Here is a 13,366-nt window from a genome sequence, read left to right as displayed (position 1 = left end):
AAATCATGGACCCAGGTGTCATGGCTGAGCTGGTGAGAGAATTGGAACTGGCCAACAGCAAGGCAGATGTGAGTTTAGCATGTACATGTATACACTCGGTGAATACTGTATAATTAATACATGTACAGTAGACTCTCGTTAATCCGGCCACCCTTGGGACAGTGCAACTTGGCCAGAAGAGCGCGGTAGTTTGCATTTCAGAAAATAGCCGCGGCTTAAAATCAACCTACCTCGAATATTAATGACTAATTTTGCGGTTTTGTCTCGAGGATAACAAATAAAGATAATGAATCATTTCCTCTCTATTACAATGTAATCCCACAGCTGTGTTTGCTCACAAAACGGTTTACCTTTTTTATAACTTTCATTGTAGTGTTCATGAGCATCCCGCTTCCTACCTCTCATTGTACACCCCAACCACTCCCCCCACACACACCTCACATACACACACAATGCACACAACCACTCTCCCCCCACACCTCACATACACACACAATGCCTCTCATTGTACACCCCAACCACTCCCCCCACACACAGTTTTTCTGCTAAACCATACCCAAAATGTATACGTATAAAATTACTAGTTTGGGGCAGCAAGTATACAGAATAGCGAGTTGGCCACATTTTAGGCCATACTTCAGAGAGTCGGAATAGCGAGAGTCTACTGTACCTTTATATAACTACTGTACCACTACCACGATGTTGTGATGGTTGTATCTGTATACCGGTGTGTGTACATGACCACCATGCAATCTATTACCCAGTCTGCTGTGCAAGAGAGACTTGTGATGGAGGAAGAGCTCAAGAAGGCACTGGATCGCTGTGAGGAGTTGGAGCAGAGCAGTGTGCCTGCAGTGGACGGGGTGGACATATTTGAGTGCTACAAAGTAACAGGAGAAGGAAGAGTACTTGAAACAGGTGATAAAGTGGTACAGTATACCGTACCGTACGTATAGCGTCCTGGGTATAGTTTCCGTGGGCAAGCTAAACCTTGACGAATATTTATCACTCTCAAAAACGTAGGCATGGTTGACCGGAACGCATGCAATGCAGTGAAGCAAAGGGAATTTTTACACACGAAATCACTGCTGCACCACGCCTACGATTTTGTCTCGGATTTTTTATCCCACGAAAATGACCTGCTATACAGTATGTACTGATTATGGCTTAGGCAAAATACACAATGGAGTCTGTTCCGTGAGTAATCATTCCCTAGAAGTGAGTGTCTACTGTATGTATGAGACTGTGTACAGTGTAGTAAGAAGTTTCACTCTTACAAATGAATATACCGATAATACGTGCCTAAAATTTATGCCTGTGGTCTTACATTACAAGCATAGTTACTAGTATTAACAACATGTCCAATTAACAACGCCATCACGCTATAGTATAAGTGTACATAAGAAATACATGCATGTACCATGATTGTGACCTTTCTCCAAGAAGTAACCCATACAAAGTGCCCACCCAAAAGGTCCACCTATAACAGTACGCATTAATATGCTCCTTTAAAATGGTTTCAGTATATTGCTGCAAGTTTCTAAGCCATGCAATTTTGAGAGGCCGCTAGTAGCAAGTAGACTGATCATGTGCATATAAGAGTGCCAGATACCTGGTTCTTTGCACCCTCGATAATATATGTACACGTGTAGTTGTCTGCACTCGCTCCCTATATACCCGGGTACATGTACATGTATTAAATTAACAATAACTTTATGACTGACTTTGACAGAGCACCCTCGAATAGCTATAATTGTAAGCACTGCAATATGTCCTTTTAGATATTCTGTCACGTACCTCTAGGGGAAGCTCAGAATTCTGGAGAATTGGACAAACAGCTGTGATAAGTCAGCGCTACCAAAGGTGAGCTCACTCACTTTAAGAGTACAATTAATGGTTGCACACCAAGTGGTGTGTTTGTGAGGTCAATTAGTTATGTGGTACAAAAGAGTACGTTTCAAATCCAGTGATTTACAATTCTCATTCTCCTCACAGCAGCTGTCCAGACGGAGGACCATGTGTCCGAGTCTGCTCTCACGTGACACTGCGTCCCACCAGCCCTGGTCTGAGGCTCCTCCCCCCACAACCTCCTCTCTCACTTTAGCCCCACTCAAATCTTCGACCATGTCCGTATTTGTTGCTCTAAGATCATGTGACAAGTCCTAAGTACACCAGGTTTATGAAGTTCCTGCATGATCAGGAGGTGAGAGGGAATGTTTAGCTGTTGCTTTATTTAGCTTTTGTGTACATGTATGTGTTTAGTTTCCTGTCATAAACACTGTTTGTACATGTACGTGTTCTATGCAAAAGTGCTTAGTGACTCTGTCGCCTTTGTAAAACTTAATTATTGTAGTCTGTGAGTAGACTAATAGTGGCTGTATTATAGACTATGATGTGCGTGACCACAATAGACTGCATGGTTTCACTGCATTACTAGTGTTTAAGCTTCCATATACTTCCCCTTTATTATGCAGCCCCATGTTGACTACCTCCCTGGTCAAGTATTTGAGGGCGGTGGCTGACACCTGTCACGCATCAGTGCTGGAGACGACGTTCCCAGGGCAACTGTTTGCCTCCCTCGTTCAATTGCTCCTCATACGAGAGCCCAGCACACAGCTGGATGTGGCCTTACTCTGGCATCGTCTCGTAGATCACCATGCCAACAAAGACAAGATTCCTCTCAACACGTGCGTGGATGTGTGTGTGTGCACCTTGCTATGTTCTGTGTGCATTTGAGGCGTACTAGATTTTATTTGTCAGTTACACAGGTCCATATGAGCTTTTGTCTTAGCTTTCACTATGTGTACAATCATGTGCAGTGCTTACAGCTACATGTACATGTACGTGTATTTATACCCTCCCCTAACCAAAAGTGTACCTAAAAACCAGTAAATCATGAATTATAGCCACTGTGAACATATGTAAAGGGATGGTCAGGATACCTAAACCATTGAACAATTATGTGATGAAGTCTAGAACCTTAGCTGTACAAGATTACTGTTTTATTACTCTAACCGATCTATCGATATAATTATATAGGACAACGCAGTTTAATTAAACTTTCGTATTAAGCTTTGTTGTTTAGCCCTTACAACGAGTATTGTCGGTGGAGGACAACTTCTCTATCTGCTCTCTATACGAGATAGTTGATGGGCCCGAATATTGATGCTGCTCTATAATAGCACAACAAGAACTCATTTGCATTATTATAGTCTAGCAAACTAAATTGTGCGTAAAAACGACTATAATGAGAAGTTCATTAGGAAGAGTATGCAACTCCCACTAACCGTAGTAAGCATTCTGTCTAACCTACATCACAACCACATAGCTGTTGTATAAACTGTTAAAATTAATCTGCGATGAATGGATGAATAAACATGAATGGATGAATAACCGTTAGTGATGATTAGATTAGTTAGATAGCTTTGAGTAGCTAGTTTTAGATAGCTAGTGCAACTGAATAATTGCACACTGTTCTATTAAACTTAGCTAGCTCGCATGCAGCTGCATGCGCTTGTTTTTTTTTGGGAGAGGGGGAGAGGGGGGTGGAACAACCTTACTTTGTTCATGCTATGAATGGATGAATAAAAACGTTAGTGATGATTACCACTAATTGCTTTTTCTTATCAGCATTGTTATTGTTATTGTTGTATCTCAAGTGGCTGTGGTTACATGCAATAGTGAGTTTGCCTCCTGTGTACAGTCTATTGGAGTAGCGTACTCTTCCTCTTGGTCCTATCTGTGTTATATGACTCTTTCTGTAGCTACAATTCTTTGCTTTTGGCTCATTATGCACTCGGCATTTGTCATGGATCACAGCAAAGGCTTTTCTTATTTCGCCCCATAATAATTATAAGCAATGCTGTGAATAACCCCACCTCCTGTCAACAGACTAGTGAATGCTATCAGTGGAGGGGGGGGGGTGGAACAACCTTACTTTGTTCATGCTCTGAATGGATGAATAAACGTTAGTGATGTCTTATTTCGCCCCATAATAACATTGCAATGCTGTGAATAACCCCACCTCCTGTCAACAGACTAGTGAATGCTATCAGTGGAGAGGGGGGTGGAACAACCTTACTTTGTTCATGCTATGACTGATGTTATGTACCTAATCTATACGCACTTTAATTATTCTTATACTTGGTTATAATTCTACTGGCCTTATGTGACATATTTTTCTACTTCACGCATGCAGGTGATGCTTAGAAGTCAAAGGCAGTATCTTACAATTGCAGTGAACCGAGTGCAGACTTGCTATGGTTAACTAACTATTTTTAAAAAAACCTTTCACTTTTATATCCTCATCGTTTGTTTAATACAATTTTAATACTGTATTAATGTATTGTTGTTTGTAATGTTTGAAATTGATTTAGCACAATACAATCATGTAGCAGAGATGCTGAACTGATGAACTTAATGAACTCTGACTCTAACCTGTGACCTATGTACTTAGAACTTATTGTATGTCATGTGATGTTTTGTAGACATGCGCACAAGAGTGCTGGCCATGTGCTTCTAAGATCAATCTGAATAAGAAGTGAACACAGCTGAACTATTCAACAGTGGACGTCCTGCCGAGACCAACCATACACCCAAGGACAGTAAGAACGCCTAGCAACTGCAGGAGTCATGACTGACCGGAGTGAGACAGCCATTGATCAAGCCCGGACCGAGGAAGGCCCTGTCGTCGACTTAGAAGAACCTCGAGTAAAGACTTACCCGTTGAACTCTCGCCGATTGGCCACAGGAGTGGTGAAGCGTATCGCCATGGAGCTAGGACTGCCAGGGAATGCATCGAAAGAGGACACCTTCCCCATGCTTGAAGGCAAGCTAGAGGAACAGGGGCACAACTGTTTCAGCACATTAGAATTCAGCACATGTGTTGGTTTAGCATATCAGGTTGTTTAGCACAGTCATGTGCAAACGTGCTAAAACTGGAGACATTCTTTTAGCACGGTTTTCTGTGCTAAATCAGCACATCTTTTTTCTCTGTGTAAATAGTTTTAGATAGCTAGTGCAACTACCGTATAGCGCGAAATTTTCGAGGCACTTATATTTCGTGGATTGGCCTCTAAAAGCCATTTCGTTGCACAATGTTCGCGGAATGACTGCTTACCGGAAGCCACGCCTTTAAATCTTGCACGTTATAGCAGGTAAAGAACGATTTTCGTGGACTTAATTTTCTAAGCCCCTCGAAAATTTCGCGCTATACGGTATTCAGTCGTACCTTGTTCTATTAAACTTATATTAGCTCACTATTAAACTTATATTAGCTGCATGCTTATTCCCGGACACTTCGCATGCGCTATAAAAATCTGTTCCAATTATACCCGGACAATTTCCTGTCCAGAACATAATTATGCTGTACTTTATCTGGTAATCTGCTTATTCAGTGTCTTCTAACTTTATTGCATGAAACTCTTTTCTCAACCTCAACTTAAATGTTCTGTCACTTGCAGTTGCACCTCGAGGGGAAGCTCAGAGTTCTGGAGAATTGAACCAACAGCTGTGATAAGTCAGCGCTACCAAAGGTGAGCTCAATCACTTTAAGAATAAATGTATTTGAGCAGTAATTGGTCGCCAGAGTTGAGAGAGCTGAGATCTCACTAGGGAAAAGTAAAATTGTTTCTTATATAGTTTTGATCGAGTTGGTAGAGGAAATCATATTTTCAGAAGGCCCTAACACCTTGTAGGCTTTAGCTGATATGAAGTTGTAGTGAGCCTCCCATTTCAGACACAAACAGTCCAATTAAGATCTTCTTATCAGAGAGTACCTGCATTTCATGTGACTCATCAATAGCAACTGAATGCCATGGCCTACCATTGATGCTCACAACAAAAATTGTTATGTTTAAGATATTGTTTGTTATGCTTAAAATATTGTTTATATTTTTACTTGTACTCAAATTGTGTGTGGCTTTACTAGGCATGCTAAAACAAGTGACAAAAAATTTTGGTAACAACGAATCTGTTCCTTACTTAGCATACACTGTAGCTAAAGGCTTGTACAACAGCTACCAGCTAAAACTGACTTGTACTCGCTCACCGTTATTCCATAAGCGCCGTCTCAGTAAAAATTCCAGGGGGGCTGGTGGTAGCTTTTTGTAACAAAAACAGTGCAACCTCTTTCAAAAATAAGAGGCATGGCATTATTTAAGGCTTGGTGGTTGCTACAACACCTATGCAGCCAGTATCAGACGTTATAGCTTGAGTTATAGGACTGTATCTTCAGCTATTGCCACTAACCTACAACACTATCAAGCGGAGCTTCTTTGTGATTTTTGTTGCTGTTGATGACGTCACGGTTGCAAATATATTCACGTGAGCTGTCAGATGGCGGAGCAACTGGTCAGTGGATGTGAGCAAGTTTGAGGTGTCTGGTCGTTTCCTGGGCAGGCAGATGGAGAATGTGGAGCTGGTCTTCCAGGTGAGTGGAGCAATAAAGGGAGTACTAATATGATTTTGTGTTATGTAGAATACATGCATTCTTTGTCTTATACCAGTTGAAGTGTTTCACTGCCCTTTCTTCTCCCCACACAGGACCTCCTTCAGCTGCAATACGAGGGTCTGGCAATCATGAAGATGTTTAGAAGATGTTTGGGAGGGCTAAAGTGAACGTTAATTTGCTCATCTTCCTCATAATTATATGAACAAAAGGCATCAGAACATTAAATTTGATTTTCACTAGCAAATTGCTTGCATTGACAATTTACTGTGCATGTGAGCATTTATCCAATTCAAGGAGAAGCCCTTGTTATGCCTCGAGGCGTAGCCGCACGAGGGATACCGTAAAGCTGACTGTGCGTGTGTGTCTATTATTACCGCACGAGGGATACGGTAAAGCTGACTGTGTGTGTGTGTGTGTGTGTGTGTGTGTGTGTGTCTATCATTACCAAGGAGAAGAAAAAAATTACTGCCTTGTGTCAGGTATATAGTGTTGTGCTTGTACAGTGTATGTAAGTACATGTATTCATTTGTCTTACACCAGTTGAAGTGTTTCACTGCCCTCTCTTCTCCCCACACAGGACCTCCTTCAGCTGCAATACGAGGGCCTGGCAATCATGAAGATGTTTAGAAGATGTTTGGGAGGGCTAAAGTGAACGTTAATTTGCTCATCTTCCTCATAATTATATGAACAAAAGGCATCAGAGCGTTAAATTGGATTTTCACTAGCAAATTGCTTTGTGTTCATTGACAATTTACTGTGGATGTGAGCATTTATCATTATTACCAAGGAGAAGCCCTTGTTATGCCTCGAGGCGTAGCCGCACGAGGGATACGGTAAAGCTGACTGTGTGCGCGTGCGTGTGTCTGTGTGTCTGTTATTGTTACCAAGGAGAAGCCTTTGTTATTGCTGTGCTATTGACAAGTTGTAATTAATTAACAACATTAATTTTGTTTTTATAGTGTCTAACATAATTATATATACTAGTATATAATACTTCACTACTTTTCTCTATGCATTTAAATTGTCATTGAATGCATTATGGCAGAATTAATTAAAATCAATTGTCAAAACTGTATGAACTAGTGTTCAAGCTGGCGCTGTGCTAATGCCTCTCGCCATGTTTTTGCTTTCGCTGAAAAGTATTAGAGTGTTATATTAGTTTCTATAATGAATTTTATATTAAAGTTAGCTTATCTATATAAAGTCACTGAGAAGAAAAGACTTATTTACATGCATCTATTGTTGTATTATGTGGCTTACTAGAACCTCAAGAAAGAAGAAAATTGATTCTTCCAAGATCTGTAGTTCAGTGTATATAATATCTAAGAAGAAAAGACCTGTGTACATGCATATTGTTATCTATATTGTTATAATTATGGTAGTGTTTTGTGGCTTACCAGGCCTTCAAGACAAAGATGATTCTGCCAGGAGGATCTGGATCTGGATCTTGGATATTATTATTTTCTCACACGTGGGGAATGAGCGCGCATGCGCATTACATACACAGGAATAATTAAAGGGTGTGTCCAAAGAGATCAATTTCACAAATGGCTAACTGCTAGCTAGCTGTTTTAACAGATATTTTCTGAGTATTGTAGCTAACAAAAAGCTAGCGCTTTAGTGCAAGGCTAACTCATATGTTAAATAGAAAGTTTGTGCGGACAGATGATGCTATGAAAGATTCTGAAGAGACTGCAACAGCCTTCAATGTGAGTCAAACTAGCCATAACTCGAGAAAGAAGCTTTAGTTTGCAAATCCACGAATCAAAATCCAAGAGAACGTGGCTAGAAGCCTATAGAAGCTGTTAGTTTTCGTCGCATTGCAACCGTTGAGCAGTTACAGCTGGAACAGACACACAGACACACAGACATACGTACACACACAGTCAGCTTTACCCTATCCCTCATGCGGCTACGCCTCGAGGCATAATAACAATTAATAATCAATCAATTAATAAACATAATTAATCTCGGGTAAACAACAATTACCACACATCAATCTCGGGTAGTCCATTTCTCTTCCTCTCTTTGTTAGTGTCCCTGAATACTGTCTCGATACAGGATCTTAGGTGGCTGGGTATCCACAACCATGTCAGTTCAGAGCAGTGGGTGGTTAGATGTCTGGCAAGCGTCTTCATTCCATCTTCTGTTATTGAGGCATTAATATGAATGCACAGTGCTTCAATCTTGTTGATCAGTCCAGTTGATAGCTCCTCGATACTCTGATCAGTCAGTTCACACTTATACAAGTACAATATTCTCAGAGTCTTATTGACTGCTAGTCCAGCAGCAATGTGACGACAGCTAGTCACTGTGTTTTCAGACAAATTAAGATATTTGAGGGAATTGTTTGTATTCAGAAGTTGATAGAGGGCAGCTCCATTGTCGTCTGATATTGTTAGTGAGCAATTAGCCAGGATCAGTGTCTTTAATGATGTGTTAGTGGACAAGGCCGCACAGAGTTCGCAAAGTCCACTGTTACCAATGGCATTATTAGACAAATCCAATTCAGATATTGAACTAGTGTTCTCGATAATCTCAGCGATGTGTATCCCTTCTGTAGGAATATCATTATTAGAGTTGGGACACTTGGAGAGTCCTCGGGCCAGAAATTTGCAGCCTTGGTCACCAATAGAGCAATTGATGAGGCTAAGTGTGAATCCATTACTGCTATTGGAACAAGCTGATGCGAAATATCCAACAGAGAGGCAGTCAATAGGATTCATTGTAGTGTGATTAAGATCTAGATTGTGATTAAGAAGATTAGCCACAAACAAACACAGTTGCGAGTCTTCAGCTTCGTATAAACAATTGATGAGGGACAACAAAAAGATCGTCGGCTTATTTTTGACAACCTTTCTGACCAGATCAAAAACAGTGGCTGGAACTGGACACAAGAATCGAGGTAGCAAGCTGAGGATTGGTCTACTAGTTCTCAGTTTGGTGATACCAGCGTAAAACTGGAAGACTGCACTGAATCGAGGATTCCCGAAGAGCTTCTGGAATACAGAAATTTGTTGCTTGGGAGGCATGAGAGAGATGTGGATTGCTGCCAGTAGCTCTTGAATAGACAGGTGGAGAAAGCAGTAGTAAACCAGATCACCATCGCTAATGATACTGGGAACAGTTTGTAACAATCCAACGTTTGAAATCTCCTTCGGAATGCAAAGAGCAGCCAAATCACCATCAGTAAATGTCGCTTTATTTTGTTCGATCCCATGATATGCAAGTTGACACATTTGTACGGTCTGTGTTCTAATTTCCGAGGGCAGTGAGTCTGGGGATGTGATGTCTCCCACTGGAGTGGTCTTCCCCAACTTCTCCTTGAGGTATCTCTTGAGAGAGCTCTGGACAACTGTGGTGAATATCCCGTGGTTGGATGTTGGGAGGGAGTGGTTGTCAGAAAGGAAGCAATTAACGATGATGGAAGCATTGAGGGGGAGGTAACAGCTACCTTCTACCACTGGGTTCTCTCGAATTCTCTCCAATAGAGTATGCACAGCTTGTGAGTCACCATTCAGACACTCGGTAAAATACTGTTCTAGTTGATGTGGAGTGAACCCCAACACTTCCACCCTGGACGATACACGTGGGTGGAGCTCAGCCGAAGATGACGGTCGAGATGTTACAATCACAGCTGATTCGTGTAGGGCTCCTTTTTGTGACATGTCTAGTCGGATTAGTTTGTTGATGATTGAGTCTCTAGGGAGGTCAGAAGGAAGCTCGTCCCATCCATCCAGCACCCACAGTACACCTTTGCCATACAGTGATTTTATTTCTGCCTCTGTCTCGTTAGCCACGGCCGTATCAATGCAGGGAAGTATGTCAGCAATTGTCTTTGCTTCTCTAACGAGGGGATCTCTCAGTTTCACGAGGATTGCAATATTGAACTCTTGGAACAGTTTCCCCTTTGCCCACTCCTGACAGATGTGTAGAGCAAGGGTGCTCTTGCCAGAGCCGGGAGCTCCTTCAATCAACACAAAGTTTCGTCTATCCCCAATCTCAGAGAAAATCTTAGTCAAGTTAACAGGAGTCTTTAAAAGTAAAATGTCATCAATTTTCCCCGTAATTGTTAGTTTAACAAATTCATCGTCGATTCTTCCTCTCTGTATTTTCTCCTTCTGAATCATGGCCAGTTTGAAGACTTTGTTTGTTGGGACAGGAGGCCATTGTGTGGATGATGTGGATACTTGTGCTCTGTAGAAACTTTGTAGATAGTCCCTGTACGAAGACAGCTTGTGGTTCAGCAGGACCCTCTCTCGGGAGGGGGGACACGAGGTGGTGCAGTCTGGGGAAACAAAACAATAGGTGAGTACCATTCCTGGTGATAGTAAAAGAGAACTGTATGTGTAACAATAGCAATTAAGTTGAAGAGTCCCTTATTTGGTTGCAATCACTCCCACAACGTATGGTACCACAATGACCACACTCTCACATGACAGACTCACATTTGTCAGACAAGTACTTGCACACTCGAACAGCAACGTCTTCTTTGAGTAGGGAGAGTATGATGAGTAGCAGAGCTTGGAAAGTGGCATCTAGTCCGTTGGTTAGTATCCAGAATTTCAAAGCCAGCAACATTCCTGCCAGAGTGCCATCTACAAATGCTCTAGTCCTCACGTCAGTTTGTTCTCCAGGTGAGAGCTCCAGTTTTTCAAGATAGCCATTGTGAACATTGTCGAAACATGCTGCTAACTCGGGTAGATCTGGTTCCTTTATTGCTGTATTGAGCTGCTCATCAGTCAGTTTCATTTCTGTCTTCAGATCATCAATTGTGAGCTCTGAAGATAGATAAGCAAGCACACAAGGTTAGCAATCACCATTGAGGGTTTTATGCTTTAGCAATCATTGTGTTTATCCTTTGTAGTAAACATGACTGTCTTTATACCTTGGTTCTGCTCTTTAGTGGCCATTCCAGCAAATAAATCTGTGCCTTGCAGCTAGCTCTAGCTCTCTCTGAAATATATTTGTGTGTTGTTTTTGCATGACTTGCAAAAAAAGTGGGTGTATCTCAGACACCCACTTTTTTTGCAGACCACATCCACATCCACCAAAGATATTTGATTTTCACTGTTCACATACCCAACAGAGACAAAACCTGGCTCCATTGCTAAAGTATTACAGCATTCTCCGAATGGAAAGAGGGTGAGTCAATTGATCAGCCATAGATTATTGTCTGGTTCATCAATAATATTGTCTGGTTAATCTGTTGGTTTAAGTTACCTTGTAAGGTCGTGGATCATGCTCTGTTCTGTTCCTTTGCACAGTTTGAGGCTGAGAATGCTGCCCTGTCAGTAATGAACCCGACGTATTCAAGTAAGAAATGTGATTACCGTAAGACCTTTAATTAAAGCGACACTTTTTTTAACTAATTACGAAGCCAGATGTCGCTTCTTTTGGAGGTTGAACAATTATGTTAAAAACCTGATGTCGTATCTGATTATGGATAGCTCTACTCAGTCTATACTTGCCTCAATTTCTAGAACGTGTTTTCCAAAAACGATGCTAGGGTGTGGCTATATTTACATCATTTAGGACGCGACATTAAAACATAATTGTCAACGTAGCTGTCGTAGAAGTCAGAAAATTACCTAAGCTCGAGAGTGTCGCATATTTGGAGGGTCACCTTAATTAGAGGTCTTACAGTACCAGAACTGCAGAGTTGAGTTTTTGCACTCTCTGATTGCCGTGTATTAAGTGTGCACCTCTGGAGAATTAGCTTTGGTCCAATAATTATAGGAAACAGAAGTTGCATTTCCTGCCATAATTATGTATCTCCAAAGCGGTCAAAGTTCACAATGGCTGCTGCTAGGCAGCACAGCTTTTGTTGCACTTTTATGACTAATAATCAATAGGGCTTTAAATTAGTGCAAGCTAGGCTAACTCATAAGTTGGTTGGGTTGTCTGAGGAGCCGATTTCCCTCCCCAAGATATTTACTAGTCTCATTGAGATCGGGGAGAGTAAGTCACTATCACTTGTGCACCTTTGTGAACCTGTCTGTCTAATGTGATCACCCTATAGCCAGGTTAATGGCCCAGTCTCCATAGGGTTGGTTTCATGCAACCTGTGTTAGCATGTCACCTCTTTATTACAGCCACTGTTGGTCTGCCCTAGTGTGAGCTCTCAGACTTAGCCTTGTGTGTACATGTACATGCATGCTGCCTGTGCACCTGATGTGCTGGTAATGTGTATAATCTCTTCTGCTCAGAGAACCAGACATTTGGATCTACCGAGCACAACTCCAGATCACACACAATATTCAAACTGACCATTGAAAGCAGGGTTAGAGATGAGGAACTCAGTGATGGCACTACTATCAGGGTGTCCTCTCTGGTGAGTGGGGTTGGGCAAGTGTGTGCCTACAGCTGTGAACACACTAGGTCGACTATTTTGCTTTAATTTGATCTACACGTACAGACTATGTATGTGTAAATGTACATATAAGCTATTGTTATTATGATGATTTTACCTCCTTCTCTGTGTTCAGAGCCTGGTTGACCTGGCTGGTCAGAGCGTGTAAGTGCAACAGGTGCCACGGGTGAGCAGTTTTGGGACAAGCTGATACAGTAGCCAATCAAGTAAAACTTCCCGTTGCTTTTTTGATGAAGATCATATCAAATTAAGTTGTCAGAATGAACCGTGTGAGTTACTATAGTTACATTCTACAGTATGCACTGCATGGAAATGTGCAGTCCTTATATTAATCCCACGCTGAATGTACTGCTTTGTATAATTATACTCTCTCCTTCATAAAATGGTGTCGGTACATGTACGTACGTCATGTGATTACAGTTGCTTAAGTTTCTTACCAGTTTTGAGAGGCCGCTAATAGCAAGAGTCCATAATAAAAGAGAGGGAGTATCCAACGTAGCATTACCTTGCGTCAAATGTATTCGGAAAGTGACGTAACTTCC

General features: G+C 41.5%; 2 protein-coding genes and 2 long non-coding RNA genes across 10 annotated transcripts in view; 2 read left to right on the top strand and 2 right to left on the bottom strand.

Annotated features, from left to right (window-relative positions):
- The window catches only part of LOC135339147 (NACHT, LRR and PYD domains-containing protein 12-like), a 34,670-nt gene that overhangs the window by 7,690 nt on the left and 13,614 nt on the right, over positions 1–13,366 (bottom strand). The window lies entirely within an intron of this gene.
- LOC135339199 (uncharacterized) lies at positions 777–7,861 on the top strand. Of its 7 annotated transcripts, none has more exons than XR_010395881.1 (5): positions 777–918; positions 1,804–1,863; positions 1,996–4,828; positions 5,463–6,430; positions 6,544–7,861. It is a non-coding gene; the product is annotated as an uncharacterized LOC135339199 (long non-coding RNA). The 7 variants fall into 7 exon arrangements; XR_010395880.1 differs by lacking the exon at positions 777–918 and adding an exon at positions 1,055–1,197; XR_010395879.1 differs by lacking the exon at positions 777–918 and adding an exon at positions 1,055–1,218.
- LOC135339140 (NACHT, LRR and PYD domains-containing protein 12-like) lies at positions 8,395–11,680 on the bottom strand. The gene is made up of 3 exons (XM_064535280.1): positions 11,340–11,680; positions 10,900–11,232; positions 8,395–10,739 (listed from the first exon to the last, which is right to left on the bottom strand). The coding sequence occupies exons 1-3, from the start codon at positions 11,362–11,364 to the stop codon at positions 8,437–8,439; spliced, it is 2,661 nt and encodes an 886-aa protein (XP_064391350.1). The 5' UTR covers positions 11,365–11,680; the 3' UTR covers positions 8,395–8,436.
- LOC135339229 (uncharacterized) lies at positions 11,169–12,305 on the top strand. The gene is made up of 3 exons (XR_010395939.1): positions 11,169–11,259; positions 11,541–11,596; positions 11,719–12,305. It is a non-coding gene; the product is annotated as an uncharacterized LOC135339229 (long non-coding RNA).

The sequence above is a fragment of the Halichondria panicea genome, chromosome 7 (assembly GCF_963675165.1).
Source record: "Halichondria panicea chromosome 7, odHalPani1.1, whole genome shotgun sequence".
In the NCBI taxonomy this organism is placed as follows: Eukaryota; Metazoa; Porifera; class Demospongiae; order Suberitida; family Halichondriidae; genus Halichondria; species Halichondria panicea.
Note: the sequence above shows the minus strand (reverse complement) of the source record. Positions and strands in the feature narration are given on the sequence as shown.

Coding starts and splice junctions, on each gene's coding strand:
- LOC135339140 (XM_064535280.1), bottom strand. CDS start 11,364: ATGGCCACTAAAGAGCAGAACCAAG. Junction 11,233..11,339: donor CACTAAAGAGCAGAACCAAG/GTATAAAGACAG, acceptor ATCTATCTTCAG/AGCTCACAATTGATGATCTG. Junction 10,740..10,899: donor CAAGTACTTGTCTGACAAAT/GTGAGTCTGTCA, acceptor TTGTTTCCCCAG/ACTGCACCACCTCGTGTCCC.